Source organism: Mya arenaria, chromosome 5 (genome assembly GCF_026914265.1).
Source record: "Mya arenaria isolate MELC-2E11 chromosome 5, ASM2691426v1".
Lineage (NCBI taxonomy): Eukaryota > Metazoa > Mollusca > Bivalvia > Myida > Myidae > Mya > Mya arenaria.
The window spans coordinates 39,124,282-39,143,264 of NC_069126.1; the positions used below are offsets into that span (position 1 = coordinate 39,124,282).

Here is an 18,983-nt window from a genome sequence, read left to right on the forward strand (position 1 = left end):
CACCGGTCGTTTAGTAATCTCTGCTCTATAGAAATGTTGGGAAGTATCAATCAATGCAAGAAGAGTACACCTTCTTTTTCCATGGTGCGAATTTACTATTCATAATACTCGCAACACCCACCACGTAGCTGTGAGGTAGATATAGGAATAACCTTGTCCCGTCCGCCCGTCCGACCGCCTGTCCGTCCGTCCTGGGACATCGGAGTCTTGTCCGGGGCATACCTTGAAAAGTCGTTGTGGTATTGTCTTCAAACTTCGTTGATCTCATTGAGGATGCAGTGTACAGGATCCATATATATATATTACTATGGCTGCAGTAGTTATTGCCGTTTGTTAGTTTTCATACTTATTTTTGTTCGGAGCATGACTTGAAAAGTCTTTGAAGAATTGACATCTAAATTCATATACAGATTGATCTCATTGAAAAGAAAGGTAGTGCACAGGGTCCATAACTCTGGCTGAAGTATGTTTTAGTAATTGCCTTTTGTTATTTTAATTCATTCTCTTTTTTTTGACCGGAGTATAACTTGAAAAATCTTTGGGGTATTGAATTCAAACTTCATATACAGATAGATCTCATTTATGAGAAGTGGAAACAAACCATAACCCTGGATCAACTGGTTATTGAGTTATCGCCCATTGTATAATTCTAATCGTTTGTTGATACTGTTCTTAATTCGGCGGAGGATATGGAAGTATGTGGCTGCCATTGTTATGCTATTATTTTTACTTCCCTCCATAACTGACTTCCCTCCATAACTGACTTCCCTCCATAACTGTACATGTAGTTGAGGTTTTGACTTCAACTGTACAAAAGAAACAGTATTTTGTGTTTAGTCAACTCAATTTGAACCGTGCTATGCTTTTAAAAACTAAGAAGGAAAGTGAATGCCTTTTTTCGAAATGTCCTTATTTCTATATATGATAGGATCATAAGCTTAATGCATTCTCACCGACATTCAATGAGCATACATCATTCCCAATGGTACATTTTTACAAGAACGTTGTGTAGTGTCGGTACCAATCACATCCACTGATAACTTTAATTTCAACAAAACAATCACGCATATGATACTAAATCGGTTAACTTTATTTCGTAGTAACAACCTATGGGTGGTAGTTTGTATAACGTTCAACAACTCCTGCTCATGAAAGTCCTTGTCCTACAGGTGGCGCCTGCAATAAAGGCCAGGATGATGGAGCAGGGGACGATGATGATTGGCTATAACCCGCTCACGTGTAAAGGGCTCGTCAACTTCTTCCGAATCATCGTGGCCAACCCGTCCTGCACCACCGCAGATATGGATTTTGTTATACACGAGATTGAACGTTTGGGGCGGGACCTATAAATTCATTTTTGTTACTAAATTTGACCCGCGTGACGTTTAACCTGCCCTCTGGGAGGTAAAGAACGTGAAGAACTTCAATAAAGCATAGTTTATCCTTGGAACATTTTAGTTATACTAAAACTTGTTTCCTTGATTTTAATTTATGCCCAACATAATTGAAGAGAAAAGCGAGAACAATCATGTGTGAAGTATTATCTATTGTATCTGGTCTTTATTATGTAATTATGCTACTTTAATTAATTAAAACACAATTTTCACATTTTACTTTTTATTTTATTTTTGACATGACAATGTTGTACATATCACATGACATACATACAATTAGCACACAATTTATTTTACGTCGCATCTAAAGTCACGATTAAGTTGATAACACAGGGTATCACAGTTCGCAGAGTATAGGAAGTGACGTCATTTCTGAGGTATCATGGCAAACCATTTCAAAATGGCGTCACTTCCGTTTCCATGACGAATGGTAGATGCAATTGAAAATAGTACAGTTCATGCAGTAATGATAAAAATTCACATAATATGACGTCATTCCCTGATCATAACTGTGATGTAAAGGAATGTAAAATTGAGTAACAAATAACAAAGCCAAACAAAAGTACATTCGCATTTAAAGCCGTTTTTCCTATTCACGCACATACACCATTAGTGTCGCACTTTCCTGCGGAGCAACCTTTTATAATATACGATTCAACAGGCATCATCCGAATGGCATTACGTCATGTCTTATAAGTTATCACCAACGCCATGTAAAGTAACCATGCTGAGGGAACAGTTTTATGTTTTCCGGCAAATTAATCAGCCCGTTAAATCGCAGAACGTCACAGAGGAAAGCATTTGGGTAGCTGAAGATTTTAGAGAATTGTGTTTTTATGTGACACGCCCTTCCTTTTACTGGTCAGTCTCGTCGTCGTCGTCGTCATTGCGGCCGCCGGATGTCTTGGTACCGAAGCAAACCGGTCCCAACTCGAATCCGAACTGCTGGTCGTCAGCGCCGACGTCAAGGACAGCGATGTCGATGATGGGTAACAAACTCACCTTCTTCGTGCGAATGTCGATCAGTGACGAGGCGTCAACATTTCCGTTCTGTGAATGATAACATGAGACTAGGAATCAACTGTGAATTTCGTAGGATTTCCCTACGAAAAAGGGCGTTACAGAACATTTATCAACCGAAGACATGCGTTGGAGTCATGGTGAAATGTATCTTTCTTTATGAAACAAACTTAAACCAGAAATAGCTAGTATTATAACAAGCATACATATAACAAGTACACGGACTCACCATGCAGCCATCGTCTCTGGGATCCACAGCGTACTTGAAGGAGCCCTTCCTCCGCCGCTTACCGCCCTCTGTCAGGATCTTCTCGTCAAATGCGCGCAGACGCACGGCCTTGTCGTACGACTGAAACATGGGGCATCCATGTTAAAACACTGTTACCGGTCTGACAACACACACATTAAAACCGGTCTGACAACACACGCACCACACACATACACGCACACACAAACACATATTGTTACCGGTCAGACAACACAAACATTGTTCGGTCAGTCATCACACACACACACATCGTTACGGGTCAGACAACACACGCACACGTTGTTACCGGTCCGACAACATACACACACGCATTGTTACCGGTCAGACAACACACTCATTGTTACCGGTCAGACAACAGACACATTGTTACCGGTCAGACAACACACACACTCGCATTGTTACCGGTCAGACAACACACACACACATTGTTACCGGTCAGACAACACACACACACATTGTTACCGGTCAGACAACACACGAACACGTTGTTACCGGTCTGAACACACACACACGCACACGCACACACACACACACACACACACACACACATTGTTACTGGTCAGACAACACACACAATTTTACCGGTCAGACAACACACACATTGTTACTGGTCAGACAACACACACAGTGTTACCGGTCAGACAACACACACATTGTAACCGGTCAGACAATACACACATTGTTACCGGTCAGACAACACATACATTGTTACTGGTCAGACAACACATACATTGTTACCGGTCAGACAACACACATATTGTTACCGGTCAGACAACACACACATTGTTACCAGCCAGACAACACACACACACACACACCCATTGTTACCCAGCCAACACACACATTGTTACCGGTCCGACAACACAAAGGCATCGAGACTCACAAAAACATAATAATTTTATGGATTTGTAAAAAAATGAATCACGTGTCGGTGATACCATAATTCATTTGGCCAATTCAAGACTTAACAAATTCTTGAAGTTATGAGAGCAGCAGATTTTGAATGAGAACAAAATGGAATGATGAATGCTTTTCTTAGTTTGACTAACTGCCTGTCCAACTCCGATAGTGCTTGAAAAGACGATACCTGTGATATGAATGTCTCTATTTGAGCCAAAACACATTAAGAAGTCTGGAAATCAAGCGACGGCGAAATGTTTAAGAAAATTAACTATTCGTTGATGTTTACATTGTTTTAATCAGGATATTGTTCGTTGATGTTAACATTGATCTAACCAGGTTATTGTTCGTTGATGTTTACATTGTTTGAATAAGATTACTGTTCGTTGATGTCTATGTTTCATCGATTCCTCTGAAAAGATGTGTTGAAAAAAAATACTAAAAAGTACTGATAAGTATACAAAATATTTTTTTACCATCGGTGCTAGTTACATCGGTAATGTAAAGAACAAGTTGAATCGTTACTATACTAGGCAATAATGGTTATTGTATAGAAATCATGGTATGGTTTTTAGAGTTTTTTTGGCGATAGTTCGTTAAAGTAAATATAAACCCAAGATTTAGTGTATAAAGCCCGACGAATGTTTAACCTGGTTGGCGCAGTGAATGTAGGAGCTTAGGTACCTGAGTGGCGCAGTTAATATAGGAGCTTAGGTACCTGAGTGGCGCAGTTAATATAGAAGCTTAGCTACCTGAGTGGCGCAGTTAATATAGGAGCTTAGGTACCTGAGTGGCGCAGTGAATGTAGGAGCTAAGGTACCTGAGTGGCGCAGTGAATATAGGAGCTTAGGTACCTGAGTGGCGCAGTGAATGTAGGAGCTTAGGTACCTGACTGGCGTAGTGAATATAGGAGCTAAGGTACCTGAGTGGCGCAGTGAATATAGGAGCTTAGGTACCTGAGTGGCGCAGTGAATGTAGGAGCTTAGGTACCTGAGTGGCGCAGTGAATATAGGAGCTTAGGTACCTGAGTGGCGCAGTGAATGTAGGAGCTTAGGTACCTGAGTGGCGTAGTGAATATAGGAGCTTAGGTACCTGAGTGGCGCAGTGAATGTAGGAGCTTAGGTACCTGACTGGCGTAGTGAATATAGGAGCTAAAGTACCTGAGTGGCGCAGTGAATATAGAAGCTAAGGTACCTGAGTGGCGCAGTGAATGTAGGAGCTAAGGTACCTGAGTGGCGCAGTGAATATAGGAGCTAAGGTACCTGAGTGGCGCAGTGAATATAGGAGCTAAGGTACCTGAGTGGCGCAGTGAATATAGAAGCTAAGGAACCTGAGTGGCGCAGTGAATGTAGGAGCTAAGGTACCTGAGTGTCGCAGTGAATGTAGGAGCTAAGGTACCTGAGTGGCGCAGTGAATATAGAAGCTAAAGTACCTGAGTGTCGCAGTGAATGTAGGAGCTAAGGTACCTGAGTGGCGCAGTGAATATAGAAGCTAAAGTACCTGAGTGGCGCAGTGAATGTAGAAGCTAAGGTACCTGAGTGGCGCAGTGAATGTAGGAGCTAAGGTTCCTGAGTGGCGCAGTGAATGTAGGAGCTTAGCTACCTGAGTGGCGCAGTGAATGTAGGAGCTAAGGTAACTGAGTGGCGCAGTGAATGTAGGAGCTAAGGTACCTGAGTGGCGCAGTGAATGTAGGAGCTTAGCTACCTGAGTGGCGCAGTGAATATAGGAGCTTAGGTACCTGAGTGGCGCAGTGAATATAGTAGCTTAGGTACCTGAGTGGCGCAGTGAATATAGGAGCTAAGGTACCTGAGTGGCGTAGTGAATGTAGGAGCTTAGGTACCTGACTGGCGTAGTGAATGTAGGAGCTAAGGTACCTGAGTGGCGCAGTGAATGTAGGAGCTTAGGTACCTGAGTGGCGTAGTGAATGTAGGAGCTTAGGTACCTGACTGGCGTAGTGAATATAGGAGCTTAGGTACCTGAGTGGCGCAGTGAATGTAGGAGCTAAGGTACCTGAGTGGCGTAGTGAATGTAGGAGCTAAGGTACCTGAGTGGCGCAGTGAATATAGGAGCTAAGGTACCTGAGTGGCGCAGTGAATATAGGAGCTTAGGTACCTGAGTGGCGCAGTGAATATAGGAGCTTAGGTACCTGAGTGGCGCAGTGAATATAGCAGCTTAGGTACCTGAGTGGCGCAGTGAATGTAGGAGCTAAGGTACCTGAGTGGCGTAGTGAATGTAGGAGCTTAGGTACCTGACTGGCGTAGTGAATATAGGAGCTAAGGTACCTGAGTGGCGCAGTGAATGTAGGAGCTAAGGTACCTGAGTGGCGTAGTGAATGTAGGAGCTTAGGTACCTGACTGGCGTAGTGAATATAGGAGCTTAGGTACCTGAGTGGCGCAGTGAATATAGGAGCTAAGGTACCTGAGTGGCGTAGTGAATGTAGGAGCTAAGGTACCTGAGTGGCGCAGTGAATATAGGAGCTAAGGTACCTGACTGGCGTAGTGAATGTAGGAGCTTAGGTACCTGAGTGGCGCAGTGAATGTAGGAGCTAAGGTACCTGAGTGGCGTAGTGAATGTAGGAGCTAAGGTACCTGAGTGGCGCAGTGAATATAGGGGCTAAGGTACCTGAGTGGCGCAGTGAATATAGGAGCTTAGGTACCTGAGTGGCGCAGTGAATATAGCAGCTTAGGTACCTGAGTGGCGCAGTGAATATAGGAGCTAAGGTACCTGAGTGGCGTAGTGAATGTAGGAGCTAAGGTACCTGAGTGCTGAGTGGCGCAGTGAATATAGGAGCTAAGGTACCTGAGTGGCGCAGTGAATGTAGGAGCTAAGGTACCTGAGTGGCGCAGTGAATGTAGGAGCTTAGGTACCTGACTGGCGTAGTGAATATAGGAGCTAAGGTACCTGAGTGGCGCAGTGAATGTAGGAGCTAAGGTACCTGAGTGGCGCAGTGAATGTAGGAGCTTAGGTACCTGACTGGCGTAGTGAATATAGGAGCTTAGGTACCTGACTGGCGTAGTGAATATAGGAGCTAAAGTACCTGAGTGGCGCAGTGAATGTAGGAGCTTAGGTACCTGACTGGCGTAGTGAATATAGGAGCTAAAGTACCTGAGTGGCGCAGTGAATGTAGGAGCTAAGGTACCTGACTGGCGTAGTGACTATAGGAACTAAGGTACCTGAGTGGCGCAGTGAATATAGGAGCTAAAGTACCTGAGTGGCGCAGTGAATGTAGGAGCTTAGGTACCTGACTGGCGTAGTGAATATAGGAGCTAAAGTACCTGAGTGCGCAGTGAATATAGGAGCTAAGGTACCTGAGTGGCGCAGTGAATATAGGAGCTAAGGTACCTGAGTGGCGCAGTGAATGTAGGAACTTAGGTACCTGACTGGCGTAGTGAATATAGGAGCTAAAGTACCTGAGTGGCGCAGTGAATATAGGAGCTTAGGTACCTGGGTGCGGGCGTCGTAGTAGGCTATATTGTTCTTGCAATTCACACGGATCTCCTGTCGGACGATGCTGCTGACCCCGGCTAGTGAATTCAGTTGAGACCTACGGGCGTCGTAACTGAACTCGTACTGGTTCGCCTGCAGCAGAAATGGGAATGGTTGATGAGACAAGCAGGAACAGCGTACACAACAACGGTCTGACAGAATGTACTTGTCCTTTTCGAAATTGTTTTAATTGTTCTAACTTTGTGTTGTTGTCACGCACATATACAATAGCTACAAAGTGAGACATGTACTTTATATATTTTTAATAAATAGTTATCATAACCGAGTCTTTATATGATTTTACTAACATTTGGTACCATTAACGTTCAAACATGGTATATACAATCTGTTCAAAACTTCAAACATACTTATTTTAAAATAAGCATATAAAGAGGTTTCCTTTACCTGGGCTGCGCCGCCGTTTTGAATCTCTGAGAACCAGGTGTGGTTACGGGGAGGCTCGTCAACCCATCGCCGAACCTCAAACTGAAAACAAACATCCAACAATCTTAGAGAGACCGAGACTGTCCTAGTGAAGGCTTGTCGGTCAGTAATCAAAACTATTTGCCCGCGGTCGGGGAATGATCAGTGACCTTTGGCTCTATGGCAAATGTTCACCTGAGCCTTCTACGGCAGAGGGGAAATGGTGGTCGTTTTTTACTGACAAGCCTTTTAATTAGTGTTTTAATGCATGACTTTAGAAATCAATTTCAAGCGTATTAAGTATCCACAACAATATACCATCATAAAATACCTTAGTGTGAAACACACACCTGGGCCGATTTCTCGAAACTATGACAGCTAAGCTTACTATTTGTGTTCTTCTATAATATGTCTTATAATCACCATCTCAATAAATTCTATTCAACAAAACCAAAAATTGAAGCAAGTAGTTTTGCTTTTAAAAATAAAATCTTTAAGCCTGTTAAACGTAAGAAGTTTCCAGGAATTGAGGCCTGTTTTTCGTAAGATCTATTTATCAAATTCTCTTGCTTGTGTGTATGTATAAAGTCTAAAATGCGAGTATGCAAACGTGAATGAATTTAAAATATTTGAACTAAACACCTCTTTAAAAAAAGAAAAAAAGAACGAACCGCGTATATTTGAAACTAGATACATTTGTAACTAGAATTTTGTAACAAAAAAGCCCGACCATACCAGCAATTTAATTTAAGAGATGTTTTTTTTTCACGATAAATGAGTATTTAAAATAAGAGAAATAAAATAATATGAAATAAACCAACAACAAATAGTTTACTCATTAGAAAGTTCGGAACTATTGGTGGGCTACAAAACTTTAGACAAGTTATATTATGAAAAATCGTCGTAAAGTCGTTTTTAATTCTATTCTTTATTTCAAATGAAATCGGCTGTGTAATGACCTATTTTTCCAATCCTTTCCCTGGTATGTTATTGACATTCTCTTTCTCTCCTAAATCCCTTTCATCTAATGCCATAATAATATGAGGTTACCCGACATGAACACTCACAGTACGGTGCACCGGATACATTAACACGTCTAGTATGAGGTTACCCGACATGAACACTCACAGTACGGTGCACCGGATACATAACACGTCTAGTATGAGGTTACCCGACATGAACACTCACAGTACGGTGCACCGGATACATAACACGTCTAGTATGAGGTTACCCGACATGAACACTCACAGTACGGTGCACCGGATACATAACACGTCTAGTATGAGGTTACCCGACATGAACACTCACAGTACGGTGCACCGGATACATAACACGTCTAGTATGAGGTTACCCGACATGAACACTCACAGTACGGTGCACCGGATATATTAACACGTCTAGTATGAGGTTACCCGACATGAACACTCACAGTACGGTGCACCGGATACATTAACACGTCTAGTATGTGCTTAACACATAACGTATTTGTGCTTAATACTGATAGGGACAAAGCCAGAGGTTTATGTTTGTTTTCAATGAGTCCATTCATATAGGTAGTAGCATGTGTAAAGGTTGTAATAGAGTTCAATCCATAACGTACGCGATATTTGGATGGGTGTATGCATGTCCAGGCGATCTTGGAGCGGAACTCACACACCACCTGTATCTTGTCCGAGTCATCACCCTTGTTAGGGTCGATCCAGATCTTGTGGTCTAAAATAAAGCAACAATATTTCCATCATATGTAACTCGAACGGTAAATACATGTAAGCTATACGCTAGTCAAATCCCTACCAGTACTTTTAACAGATAGATGTAAACAGCCGTGCGACCTTTCAGTCATGTTCCTAACTAGTTCTATAATTCAATATAATGTCAATTACCTTAATTAAAATGAAACAAGATTTCACACGAATCTGACCGCGTCTATATAGATACATGTTTACAAGAATCACGCCGCGTCTATATAGATACATGTTTACAAGAATCACGCCGCGTCTATATAGATACATGTTTACAAGAATCACGCCGCGTCTATATAGATACATGTTTACAAGAATCACGCCGCGTCTATATAGATACATGTTTACAAGAATCACGCCGCGGTTATATAGATACATGTTTACAAGAATTAGACCGCCTCTATATAGATACATGTTTACAAGAATCAGACCGCCTCTATATAGATACATGTTTACAAGAATCACGCCGCGGTTATATAGATACATGTTTACAAGAATTAGACCGCCTCTATATAGATATATGTTTACAAGAATTAGACCGCCTCTATATAGATACATGTTTACAAGAATCAGACCGCCTCTATATAGATACATGTTTACAAGAATCAGACCGCCTCTATATAGATACATGTTTACAAGAATCAGACCGCCTCTATATAGATACATGTTTACAAGAATCAGACCGCCTCTATATAGATATATGTTTACAAGAATCAGACCGCCTCTATATAGATACATGTTTACAAGAATCACGCCGCGTCTATTTAGATATATGTTTGCAAGAGTCAACCCCTTCACACACACACGCACGCACGCACGCACGCACGCACGCACACACACACGCACGCCCAGGCGCGGAAAATCACCTTTGTTTGCCTCCTCGGGGTTGTGTTCCCGGAAGTCGTGGCAGGACCTTGCGGGAGCGTCCGGCTCCCCTGTGGGCGCCTTCATCTTCTGAATCTTCTCTCCTACCTCGCCCAGCGTCTCCAGTGCCTTCCTCTCCTGCCAAGGGAAACAAACATACAAGTAGTTACACGCTACCTACGGTTAGGTCCAAATAAATTCCCGAAAACGTTCTATGCTGTTGTGTGGTTTGCGTTCTACTTTTAAACCTAAATATTAAGAAGCTCTGAACTAGTCTTTTTGATGCTATATAAGTATTTTTCCATAATGATTATTCATTTTTAATATAAAATTACTGGATCGTGGATTAAATTTATTTTAATAAGATGTGTTAAATAAACATGTGTTTTAAATAAAAGCCAAAAAATGTTAATAAAACGGCAACTCACGGGCTCTGATGTGTCGTCGTCGGCCTGGTAGGGATTCACATTGCCCTTGTAAGCGCTGGCCCCAAACCACGCCCCCATTGCTGGAGCGTACATGGGCTGTCCAGGGGGTCCCGGTTGGCCAGGTGGTCCCTGCGGCCCAATAGGACCACTGCGACCGTCTTCGCCTTCCGGTCCGCGACGGCCCTGTAAAACAGAAAATAACGTTATAACTAAACCCGTCCCTACATTTTTTATGAAAAACACTTTCGATTAGTCCTTCATACATAAATACACCCAAAGCTAGCTCAATCTGATAGTCTGTGTCAGGTTTTCCAGTTTCACTGCCTGTCACCCAAGTGCCTGTGCGGCTGTATTCTCTAAGGCGTTTTGGCCCAAAATGCCATTCTTTGAGGTTTTTCAACTGAACCTTGACCCAAATGGCATTCTAAGCATCAAATGGGGGCAGTTCTACACATCTTTGCACACATTTCAAGTTCCCGGAGTCGAATTTTCACCAAATTTTGATATTTTCAGTGCTAGTAAGATTGCAGACGACTCATTTAAAAAAAAAAAGGCGAAAGTTGTGAAAACCAGGAAATAGCATATTTTGATCAACCGGACAAAATAAATGCATTTAAATGTGAAAATTTGCCAGAAATAGAGAAATGCAATACATTTCTTACCAAAAATGACACTTTTTAAACAAAGCAGTTTGGTCCTTTTTAGGTTACACACCACCATTGTTATTCCCTATATAATTCAATGTAAAATTATATTTTTTAGACAACATTTAAAGGCATTTCGAGCGAATGCAGGCTATGATAACCATATATATTCTTAAAGTACAAGCTTTAAATTACATTTTAAGCGAATAAAAAAGGGGGGTCAAGTTATTCCTAAGAAAAATCGCTCCACTTGAAAAACAAACTCTAAAAATTGCACCGTCCGCCATGACAGTTCTTCCAAAATGACCTTTCAACTATAGGGCAGCGGTTTATGCTTTAATCTCTACTCTAAATGATAAATCAAGCAATAATAGATACTTAAGGTATAAAAGTTTCAGGAATAATGATATTTTTGATTTACAGTGTATTGAGCATGTGAAAACATGTCTATCAATCATAAGAACTTTTTTTTTATTGAGAATTTTCCACACAACGGAAGTACATATGACGTAATGGTGACGTCATTCCTTTAATAAACGGTATTTCAGCTCTCGGCATATATATGTATATATATATACCTTTTTGCTTGGAAAAACAGAACTCTTATGATGTGTAGTCAACAGTATGTCGAACAAAACTGATACACTTTTCACGTCAGAGTATACCAATCTTTTATTTACTTTGATGTCAGCGTTGTTCTTTAGAACTGTTTTACTTGAACTAACATTATGAATGTTTTTACTTATTTTTTACCATGATAAATGTGCATATGCTAAGTTTATTAGTTAACGTGTTTGTTGTTTGTTCGTCGAGATCATTTTCGAAAACCAACGTGCCTCAAAATTAACATAGCGAATAATTCTTGGTCCATATCCCTTTCATCCAGTAGACTTTATCCCCATAAGACTTAAACTGATATATTTCAGATATAGATATTCGGGTTTACGTTTTAACTTGTCCGGCTCATTGCTCCAGATTCAAAACTTCTGAAATACACTAGTTATGTTTAAAATTGATTTCCTTTCATTTTCAAAAGAAGATTAAAGCGCAAAATAATCAGTTGCATGTAACATAATTGTATTTCAGCAGGCGAGACTTACCATAGGCCCAGTCGATCCGACAGGTCCCGGCTGTCCGTCCGGCCCAGTAGTGCCGCGTGCTCCGTCGGGTCCCTGCAATTTAAACTCGTGTGTTAACATGCATGTCACGTGTATGAAGGAGCAGATGGTGCAGATGTTTAACTTTTACAATCATATAAGCGTAACAAGGACACCATATTTTGTGAAGTTTGAACAACATAAAGTAACGTACTCTCATTCCCTGTGGTCCGGGTGGTCCTGGTAGACCGTCATCGCCGTGCGGCCCTTCCGGTCCCGAGAGCCCCATCAGTCCGATCAGACCGGGGTCGCCCTTGTCTCCCTGTGAACACACAACGTACACTCGGAGATAAAACGATGGAAACACGCAGCATATAATCGGAGATAAAACATTTGTTAACACACAGCATACACTCGGAGATAAAGCAATTGTTAACACACAGAATACACTCGGAGATAAAGTAATTGTTAACACATGGTATACACTCGGAGATAAAGCAATGGTAGACACACATCATACACTTTGAGATAAAGCAATGGTGAACACACAGCATACACTCGGAGATAAAGCAATTGTAAACACACAGCATACACTCGGAGATGAAGCAATGGTGAACACACAGCATAAACTCGGAGATAAAGCAATGGTGAACACACAGCATAAACTCGGAGATAAAGCCATTGTAAACACACAGCATACACTCGGAGATAAAGCAATGGTAAACACACAGCATAAACTCGGAGATAAAGCCATGGTAAACACACAGCAACAACTCGGAGATAAAGCCATTGTAAAAACACAGCATACACTCGGAGATAAAGCAATTGTAAACACACAACATACACTCGGAGATAAAGCAATGGTGAACCCACAGCATACACTCGGAGATAAAGCAATGGTAGACACACAGCATATTCTCGGAGATAAAGCAATTGTAAACACACAACATACTCTCGGAGATAAAGAAATGGTAAACACACAACATACACTCGGAGATAAAGCAATGGTAGACATACAGCATACACTCGGAGATAAAGCAATGGTAGACACACATCATACACTCGGAGATAAAGCAATGGTAGACACACATCATACACTCGGAGATAAAGAAATGGTAAACACACAGCATACACTCGGAGATAAAGAAATGGTAAACACACAGCATACACTCGGAGATAAAGCAATGGTAGACACACAGCATACACTCGGAGATAAAGCAATGGTTTACACACAGAATACACTCGGAGATAAAGAAATTGTAGATACACAGCATACACTCGGAGATAAAGCAATGGTAGACACACAGCATACACTCGGAGATAAAGCAATGGTAGACACACAGCATACACTCGGAGATAAAGCAATGGTAGACACACAACGTACACTCAGAGATAAAGCAATGGTAGACACACAGCATACACTCGGAGATAAAGCAATGGTTTACACACAGCATACACTCGGAGATAAAGCAATTGTGAACACACAGCATACACTCGGAGATAAAGCAATGGTGAACACACAGCATACACTCGGAGATAAAGCAATGGTGGACACATAGCATAAACTCGGAGATAAAGCAATGGTGAAAACACAGCATACACTCGGAGATAAAGCAATGGTAAACACACAGCATACACTCGGAGATAAAGCAATGGTGAACACACAGCATGCACTCGGAGATAAAGCAATGGTGAACACACAACATACTCTCGGAGATAAAGCAATGGTGAAAACACAGCATACACTCGGAGATAAAGCAATGGTAGACACACAACATACACTCGGAGATAAAGCAATGGTGAACACACAGCATAAACTCTGAGATAAAGCAATGGTGAACACACAGCATACTCTCGGAGATAAAGCAATGGTGAAAACACAGCATACACTCGGAGATAAAGCAATGGTGAACACACAGCATACACTCGGAGATAAAGCCATGGTGAACACACAGCATACACTCGGAGATAAAGCCATGGTGAACACACAGCATACACTCGGAGATAAAGCAATGGTGAACACACAGCATACACTCGGAAATAAAGCAATGGTAGACACACATCATACACTCGGAGATACAGCAATAGGCAGCACCTAGCATGCACTCGGAAATATAGCATTTGGGAACAGAAACGAAGACAAACAATAGAAAGTACGTACATCTGTTCCCTCGTCTCCTGGTTCGCCCGGAAGGCCCTCAAGACCTTGGGTGCCCTGAAATAGATTAAGATGGTGTTTAACCATTATTTGGCAATGAAGTCGATAAATCCCTTTAACTGAACGTTTCTATTCAATCCAAAAATAGCATTATAATTATTACAGGGTAGATGACATACCGGTGGGCCTCGCGGTCCGTTGGCGCCTGGTGCTCCTTCGGGTCCGGACTCGCCCTGTAGAGAAAAACACCATGACTATCACCATTTTAAAAGGTAGTTAAACAATAGTTTAATCATATACGCAACAGTAAAACTTAACATCGCATATTTTTAGTAACAATAGTATTTATTAAAATCAAAATAAGTTTTTTCAGTTATCTTAAATTATTCTCACTCTTTCCCCTCGAGGTCCGGTAGGTCCCGGCTGGCCGGATGGTCCCGGCGGTCCCATGAATCCCGAGGCACCTGGTGGTCCTGGGGGTCCCTGGTCGCCAGCCATGCCGCGCTCCCCTCTAGCACCTGCTAATCCTGGAAGTCCGTCATGACCTGGTGGTCCCTAATGAAGCAATTGATAGGTCATGATTTTGTAAACGAGAGTTTTTAAAAAGCGGTATGTATTGTGATAATTTATTTATCATGGTAGTTTTATTTTTTTAAACTTACCGGGTCTCCTGGAATACCATCGGGTCCAAGCAATCCCGGCGGTCCTGGTTGTCCTTGTGGGCCAGGAATGCCGTCGTCACCAGGGCGACCAGGCTCTCCCCGTTGCCCACGGTCGCCAGTGGAGCCCATCGGGCCAGTTTCGCCCATAACGCCCGGCTGACCCGGCGCGCCTTGGTCACCCTGTCGTCCTGCGGGTCCTATTGGGCCTGGCTCGCCCTTGAGTAGGATTCAATGTTTTAAACATATAAACAGTAAAATTATGTTTTATGCAAAATTGTCAAAATATACCGTGTGAATTCGGGAAATGCTTTTTTCGTTAAGCCCATGCCCAGACAAAAAAATAGCAATAAATTTGATGATGAAAACTAATTATCTAAAAGATTATCATAATTTAGAAACTGATTCGATCTATTGTATAATGCACAACAGTAACATAATTATGTTCTAATGCGGTAAACTTATTTCCTATTCTATCTCAGAATTTTAGATTTAAGACGCATATGTTTATGTTTATGAAAACGATGGACAACAGGTACAAATATTATGTGACAATACAGCAAAAGCATGCGTGTTTAACAGCAAAAACATAGGCAAGCGAATTTGTGCTAAAGCAAATATGTTTAAGAATTTTCTGTGAACCTTTAAAAATGTAATAAATTATTTCTTGATGAACTATTGGAGAATAAATAGAAGAGAAGCTTACAGCGGATCCAACTTCTCCCATAGAACCCTTCTGTCCTGGGACACCTGGAAGTCCAGACAGGCCATCCTCACCACTCTGACCCATAGGTCCCGTGGGGCCGCGGGCTCCTTTCACACCGTCTTCACCAGGAACGCCCGTGGGTCCTGACTCCCCCTGCTTGCCAGGGGCGCCTTGTGGACCCGGCCGTCCCAAAGCACCGTTTTGACCCGGAAGTCCCTGCTGTCCACGGTCGCCTCTGCTGCCTTTTGGTCCGCGTACCCCTCGTGATCCCTTATTTATAATGATATTTTTTTTTCAAGCTTTGAAAAGATTACAACTTCAATTAAAGATGCTAGTTTAAACTCACAGTTTTATTTATAATGCCTGTCACATAAACAATTAAGTAGGATTGTTTGGCGTACCGTCAGTCCTGGTTTTCCTGAATCTCCTGGAGATCCGGGCTCTCCTTCCTCTCCCTTCTCACCGGGTGCGCCAGAGGGGCCCTTGGGTCCAGGGGATCCTGGGTTGCCCTGAAACAAAAAAGAAGCAGGATCAGCGTTAGAAAACACAAATATCACTGCGAATCGTCAAAATTGAAGGTCAAAGACTGGACGTATATCATTTTTAACCAGATACTGAAATTAAGTTCTGAATAAAAAAATATTAAGGATATTCACCTAAACTTTTATTTTGCAGTAAGCTTAACTCTGGCAACTCACCATCATGCCTGGAGGTCCCGCTTCCCCGGCCGGTCCCTTTTGTCCGCGCGGCCCCGTCTTTCCGGGCGATCCAGGCTGACCGGGGAACCCGGCGTCGCCGGCCTCACCCTTCGGAGGTGTCTCACCGACAGGACCCGGGGGACCCTGTAGCCCAACCACACCCGGGGCTCCTGGTCGTCCAGGCTTGCCGTCTTCTCCGGGGTTTCCGGGGTCGCCCTAAAGAATAAAGTGAATATCATGTGCATATATATTCACATTATACAAGGAAGAGAAAATTTGCAAAGATGATTGTTAATCAATTGATGGTAACACATTTTTGAAATATCAGCTTATTTTCACTGAGCGATCAGAGAAATTTATTTTTTACGAGAATCGCGTCATCTTTTAGTAATAACAGTTTGAATTATTATTTCAGTCAAATTTGCTGCAAATTCTTTGTTTGTGGTCAGGTGAAACACATACCTGTTTATATTTATTTATTTATTTATATAATGTTATATGCTACTTGTACATAACACATGCGTGGTTGACTAAACTTTTCCCTTCCCCATTGTCTTCCAGTGCCCCAATTAACTTTCTCTTTCCCCCTTGACTCCCGGCGCCCCGTTGAACTTACCCCTTCTCCCTTGCCTCCCTGTGTTCCCTGGTAAACTGCCCCCTTTCCCCGTGACTCCTGGTGCCCTGGTTTACTTATCCCTTCCCCCTAAATATACCGTTTCTCTTTGTCTCTCGGTGCCCCGATGAAAATACCTCCTTTCCCCTTCCTCCCGGCGCCCTGGTCAACTTTCCCCTTCCCCATGCCTCTCGGTGCCCATGTGAACTTAACCCTCCCGTTGCCTCCCGTTTCCCCGGCGAACTTACCCCATCCCCCGTATCCCCCGGCATCTTGGTGAAGTTACCCCTTCCTCCTTGCCTCGTGGCACCCTCATGAACTTACCCCTTCCCCCCTTGCCTACAGGCGCTCCTGTGAACGTATCCCTTTTATTTGGCACCTGGTACCCCGGGGAACTTACCACTTCCCCCTTGCCTTCCGGCGCCCCGGCGAACTTACCACTTCCCCCTTGCCTTCCGGGGCCCCGGCGAACTTACCACTTCCCCCTTGCCTTCCGGCGCCCCGGCGAACTTACCACTTCTCCCTTGCCTCCCGGTGCCCCGGCGCTGCCTCTTGGTCCCGGTGGTCCCTAAAACACAGAAACCAAGTTTGTGTTTCCAGACGAAAACAACTATACAAAGATAATGATGTTGGAAATATTTTAAATCTGAAAACTGCTATGGCATACATTTATGAAGATAATCAACACAAATATTCAAGATTTTAGTTGGCACTAAGTAGTATTTTCGTTAAATTATTTTCAGCTTTATAACGAAGTAGATCATAGAACCACGAAGAGTTTGTGTGTTACTCACACTGTTTCCCGGAGATCCAACCTCGCCCGTGGGACCAGCGATACCAGGAGCACCCTGAAACACACAACAAAAGCACAATCCTCACTTACCAATAGAAGTATGTACTAAATACTAACACAGTTAGTTTTCAGCAATTTTCGTTATATACATAAAAATAAATTATCATTGAAGTTAACTCATTACCAATACTACTTGTTTATACACATGTCAGCAGCTGGAGCTCACCCTGGTGCCGTCCCTTCCGGCAGGTCCAACAAGGCCAGGCTCGCCCGGCTCCCCGACAGCTCCCGGCGATCCCTGTTCCCCGGGAAACCCACGCTCACCCTGCAAACATCGCCAATAGCACAATTGATTAGTTTTTCTTACTACTTTTGTCACCATCCAGACATGGAAAACATCTTCCAGTAGAAAAAATGCATGTTGACCATTTTTAGAAATGGCGTAGTTTCTTACCGGAGCACCGTTTCTCCCTGGTCTTCCGGCCTCTCCGGGGCGGCCTGGTTCCCCAGAAATCCCTTGTTCCCCGGGGGCGCCCTGCATCCCTGGGGGGCCCTGGAATCCCGGAGGTCCCGCGTTTCCTACTGGTCCTCTTCCGCCTTGTTCGCCCTAGAGGGTTGAGGTAAAGTAGTCAATCGTTCATGAACAAAGTAATACTATTCAAGATTTTGGTCATAAAAACATCGAAGTATACTGCATAATACAAGTAGAAACGTATGTAATCGTAAGCATGGTTAACTTTTCTTATGCGTATCCTAAGAAAAACTGATGAAGCCACAGGAAAAAAACAGTGTTCGCCATACTCAGCGAGTCAGCTGATACTCACTTCAAGTCCTGGTGGTCCAGCCAGTCCCTGTGAGCCGGGGGCTCCGCTGTCGCCCGCTGGACCTTGCTGGCCCTGGGGTCCGGTAGATCCATCTCGACCTGGGTCGCCCTACAGGTCAAACAATGCACAAATCAGGTTGTTTAAAATGTCAACATAATTCTACATCCAGTTGCCCATGCATTTATTTATGTTGTCGAAAGTTGTCCAAGTTTACTGATTGTTTATTTCTATATCGGAAAAAATACATAAACAAAATTAACAATAGT

The 18,983-nt window shown here is 42.8% G+C and overlaps 2 protein-coding genes across 5 annotated transcripts in view; one reads left to right on the plus strand and one right to left on the minus strand.

The window, feature by feature from the left end:
• The window catches only part of LOC128234332 (cysteine sulfinic acid decarboxylase-like), a 45,354-nt gene extending 43,748 nt beyond the window's left edge, over positions 1-1,606 (plus strand). For all 4 annotated transcript variants that reach the window (XM_052948510.1, XM_052948507.1, XM_052948509.1 and 1 more), the window contains one exon: positions 1,170-1,606. In XM_052948510.1, the coding sequence (XP_052804470.1) occupies positions 1,170-1,349 (180 nt within the window). In that variant the 3' untranslated portion in view covers positions 1,350-1,606. The remainder of the gene's footprint in view (positions 1-1,169) is intronic.
• The window catches only part of LOC128234330 (fibril-forming collagen alpha chain-like), a 42,213-nt gene continuing 24,830 nt past the window's right edge, over positions 1,601-18,983 (minus strand). Inside the window, exons 21-41 of the mRNA XM_052948505.1 lie at positions 18,718-18,825; positions 18,348-18,500; positions 18,120-18,218; positions 17,895-17,948; positions 17,615-17,668; positions 16,488-16,703; positions 16,191-16,298; positions 15,790-16,059; positions 15,087-15,302; positions 14,818-14,979; positions 14,604-14,657; positions 14,428-14,481; positions 12,481-12,588; positions 12,270-12,341; positions 10,526-10,708; positions 10,100-10,235; positions 9,092-9,204; positions 7,474-7,554; positions 7,027-7,161; positions 2,644-2,763; positions 1,601-2,444 (exon numbers count right to left, since the gene is read on the minus strand). Coding sequence (XP_052804465.1) covers positions 2,250-2,444; positions 2,644-2,763; positions 7,027-7,161; positions 7,474-7,554; positions 9,092-9,204; positions 10,100-10,235; positions 10,526-10,708; positions 12,270-12,341; positions 12,481-12,588; positions 14,428-14,481; positions 14,604-14,657; positions 14,818-14,979; positions 15,087-15,302; positions 15,790-16,059; positions 16,191-16,298; positions 16,488-16,703; positions 17,615-17,668; positions 17,895-17,948; positions 18,120-18,218; positions 18,348-18,500; positions 18,718-18,825 — 2,691 coding nt within the window. The 3' untranslated portion in view covers positions 1,601-2,249. The remainder of the gene's footprint in view (positions 2,445-2,643; positions 2,764-7,026; positions 7,162-7,473; positions 7,555-9,091; positions 9,205-10,099; positions 10,236-10,525; positions 10,709-12,269; positions 12,342-12,480; positions 12,589-14,427; positions 14,482-14,603; positions 14,658-14,817; positions 14,980-15,086; positions 15,303-15,789; positions 16,060-16,190; positions 16,299-16,487; positions 16,704-17,614; positions 17,669-17,894; positions 17,949-18,119; positions 18,219-18,347; positions 18,501-18,717; positions 18,826-18,983) is intronic.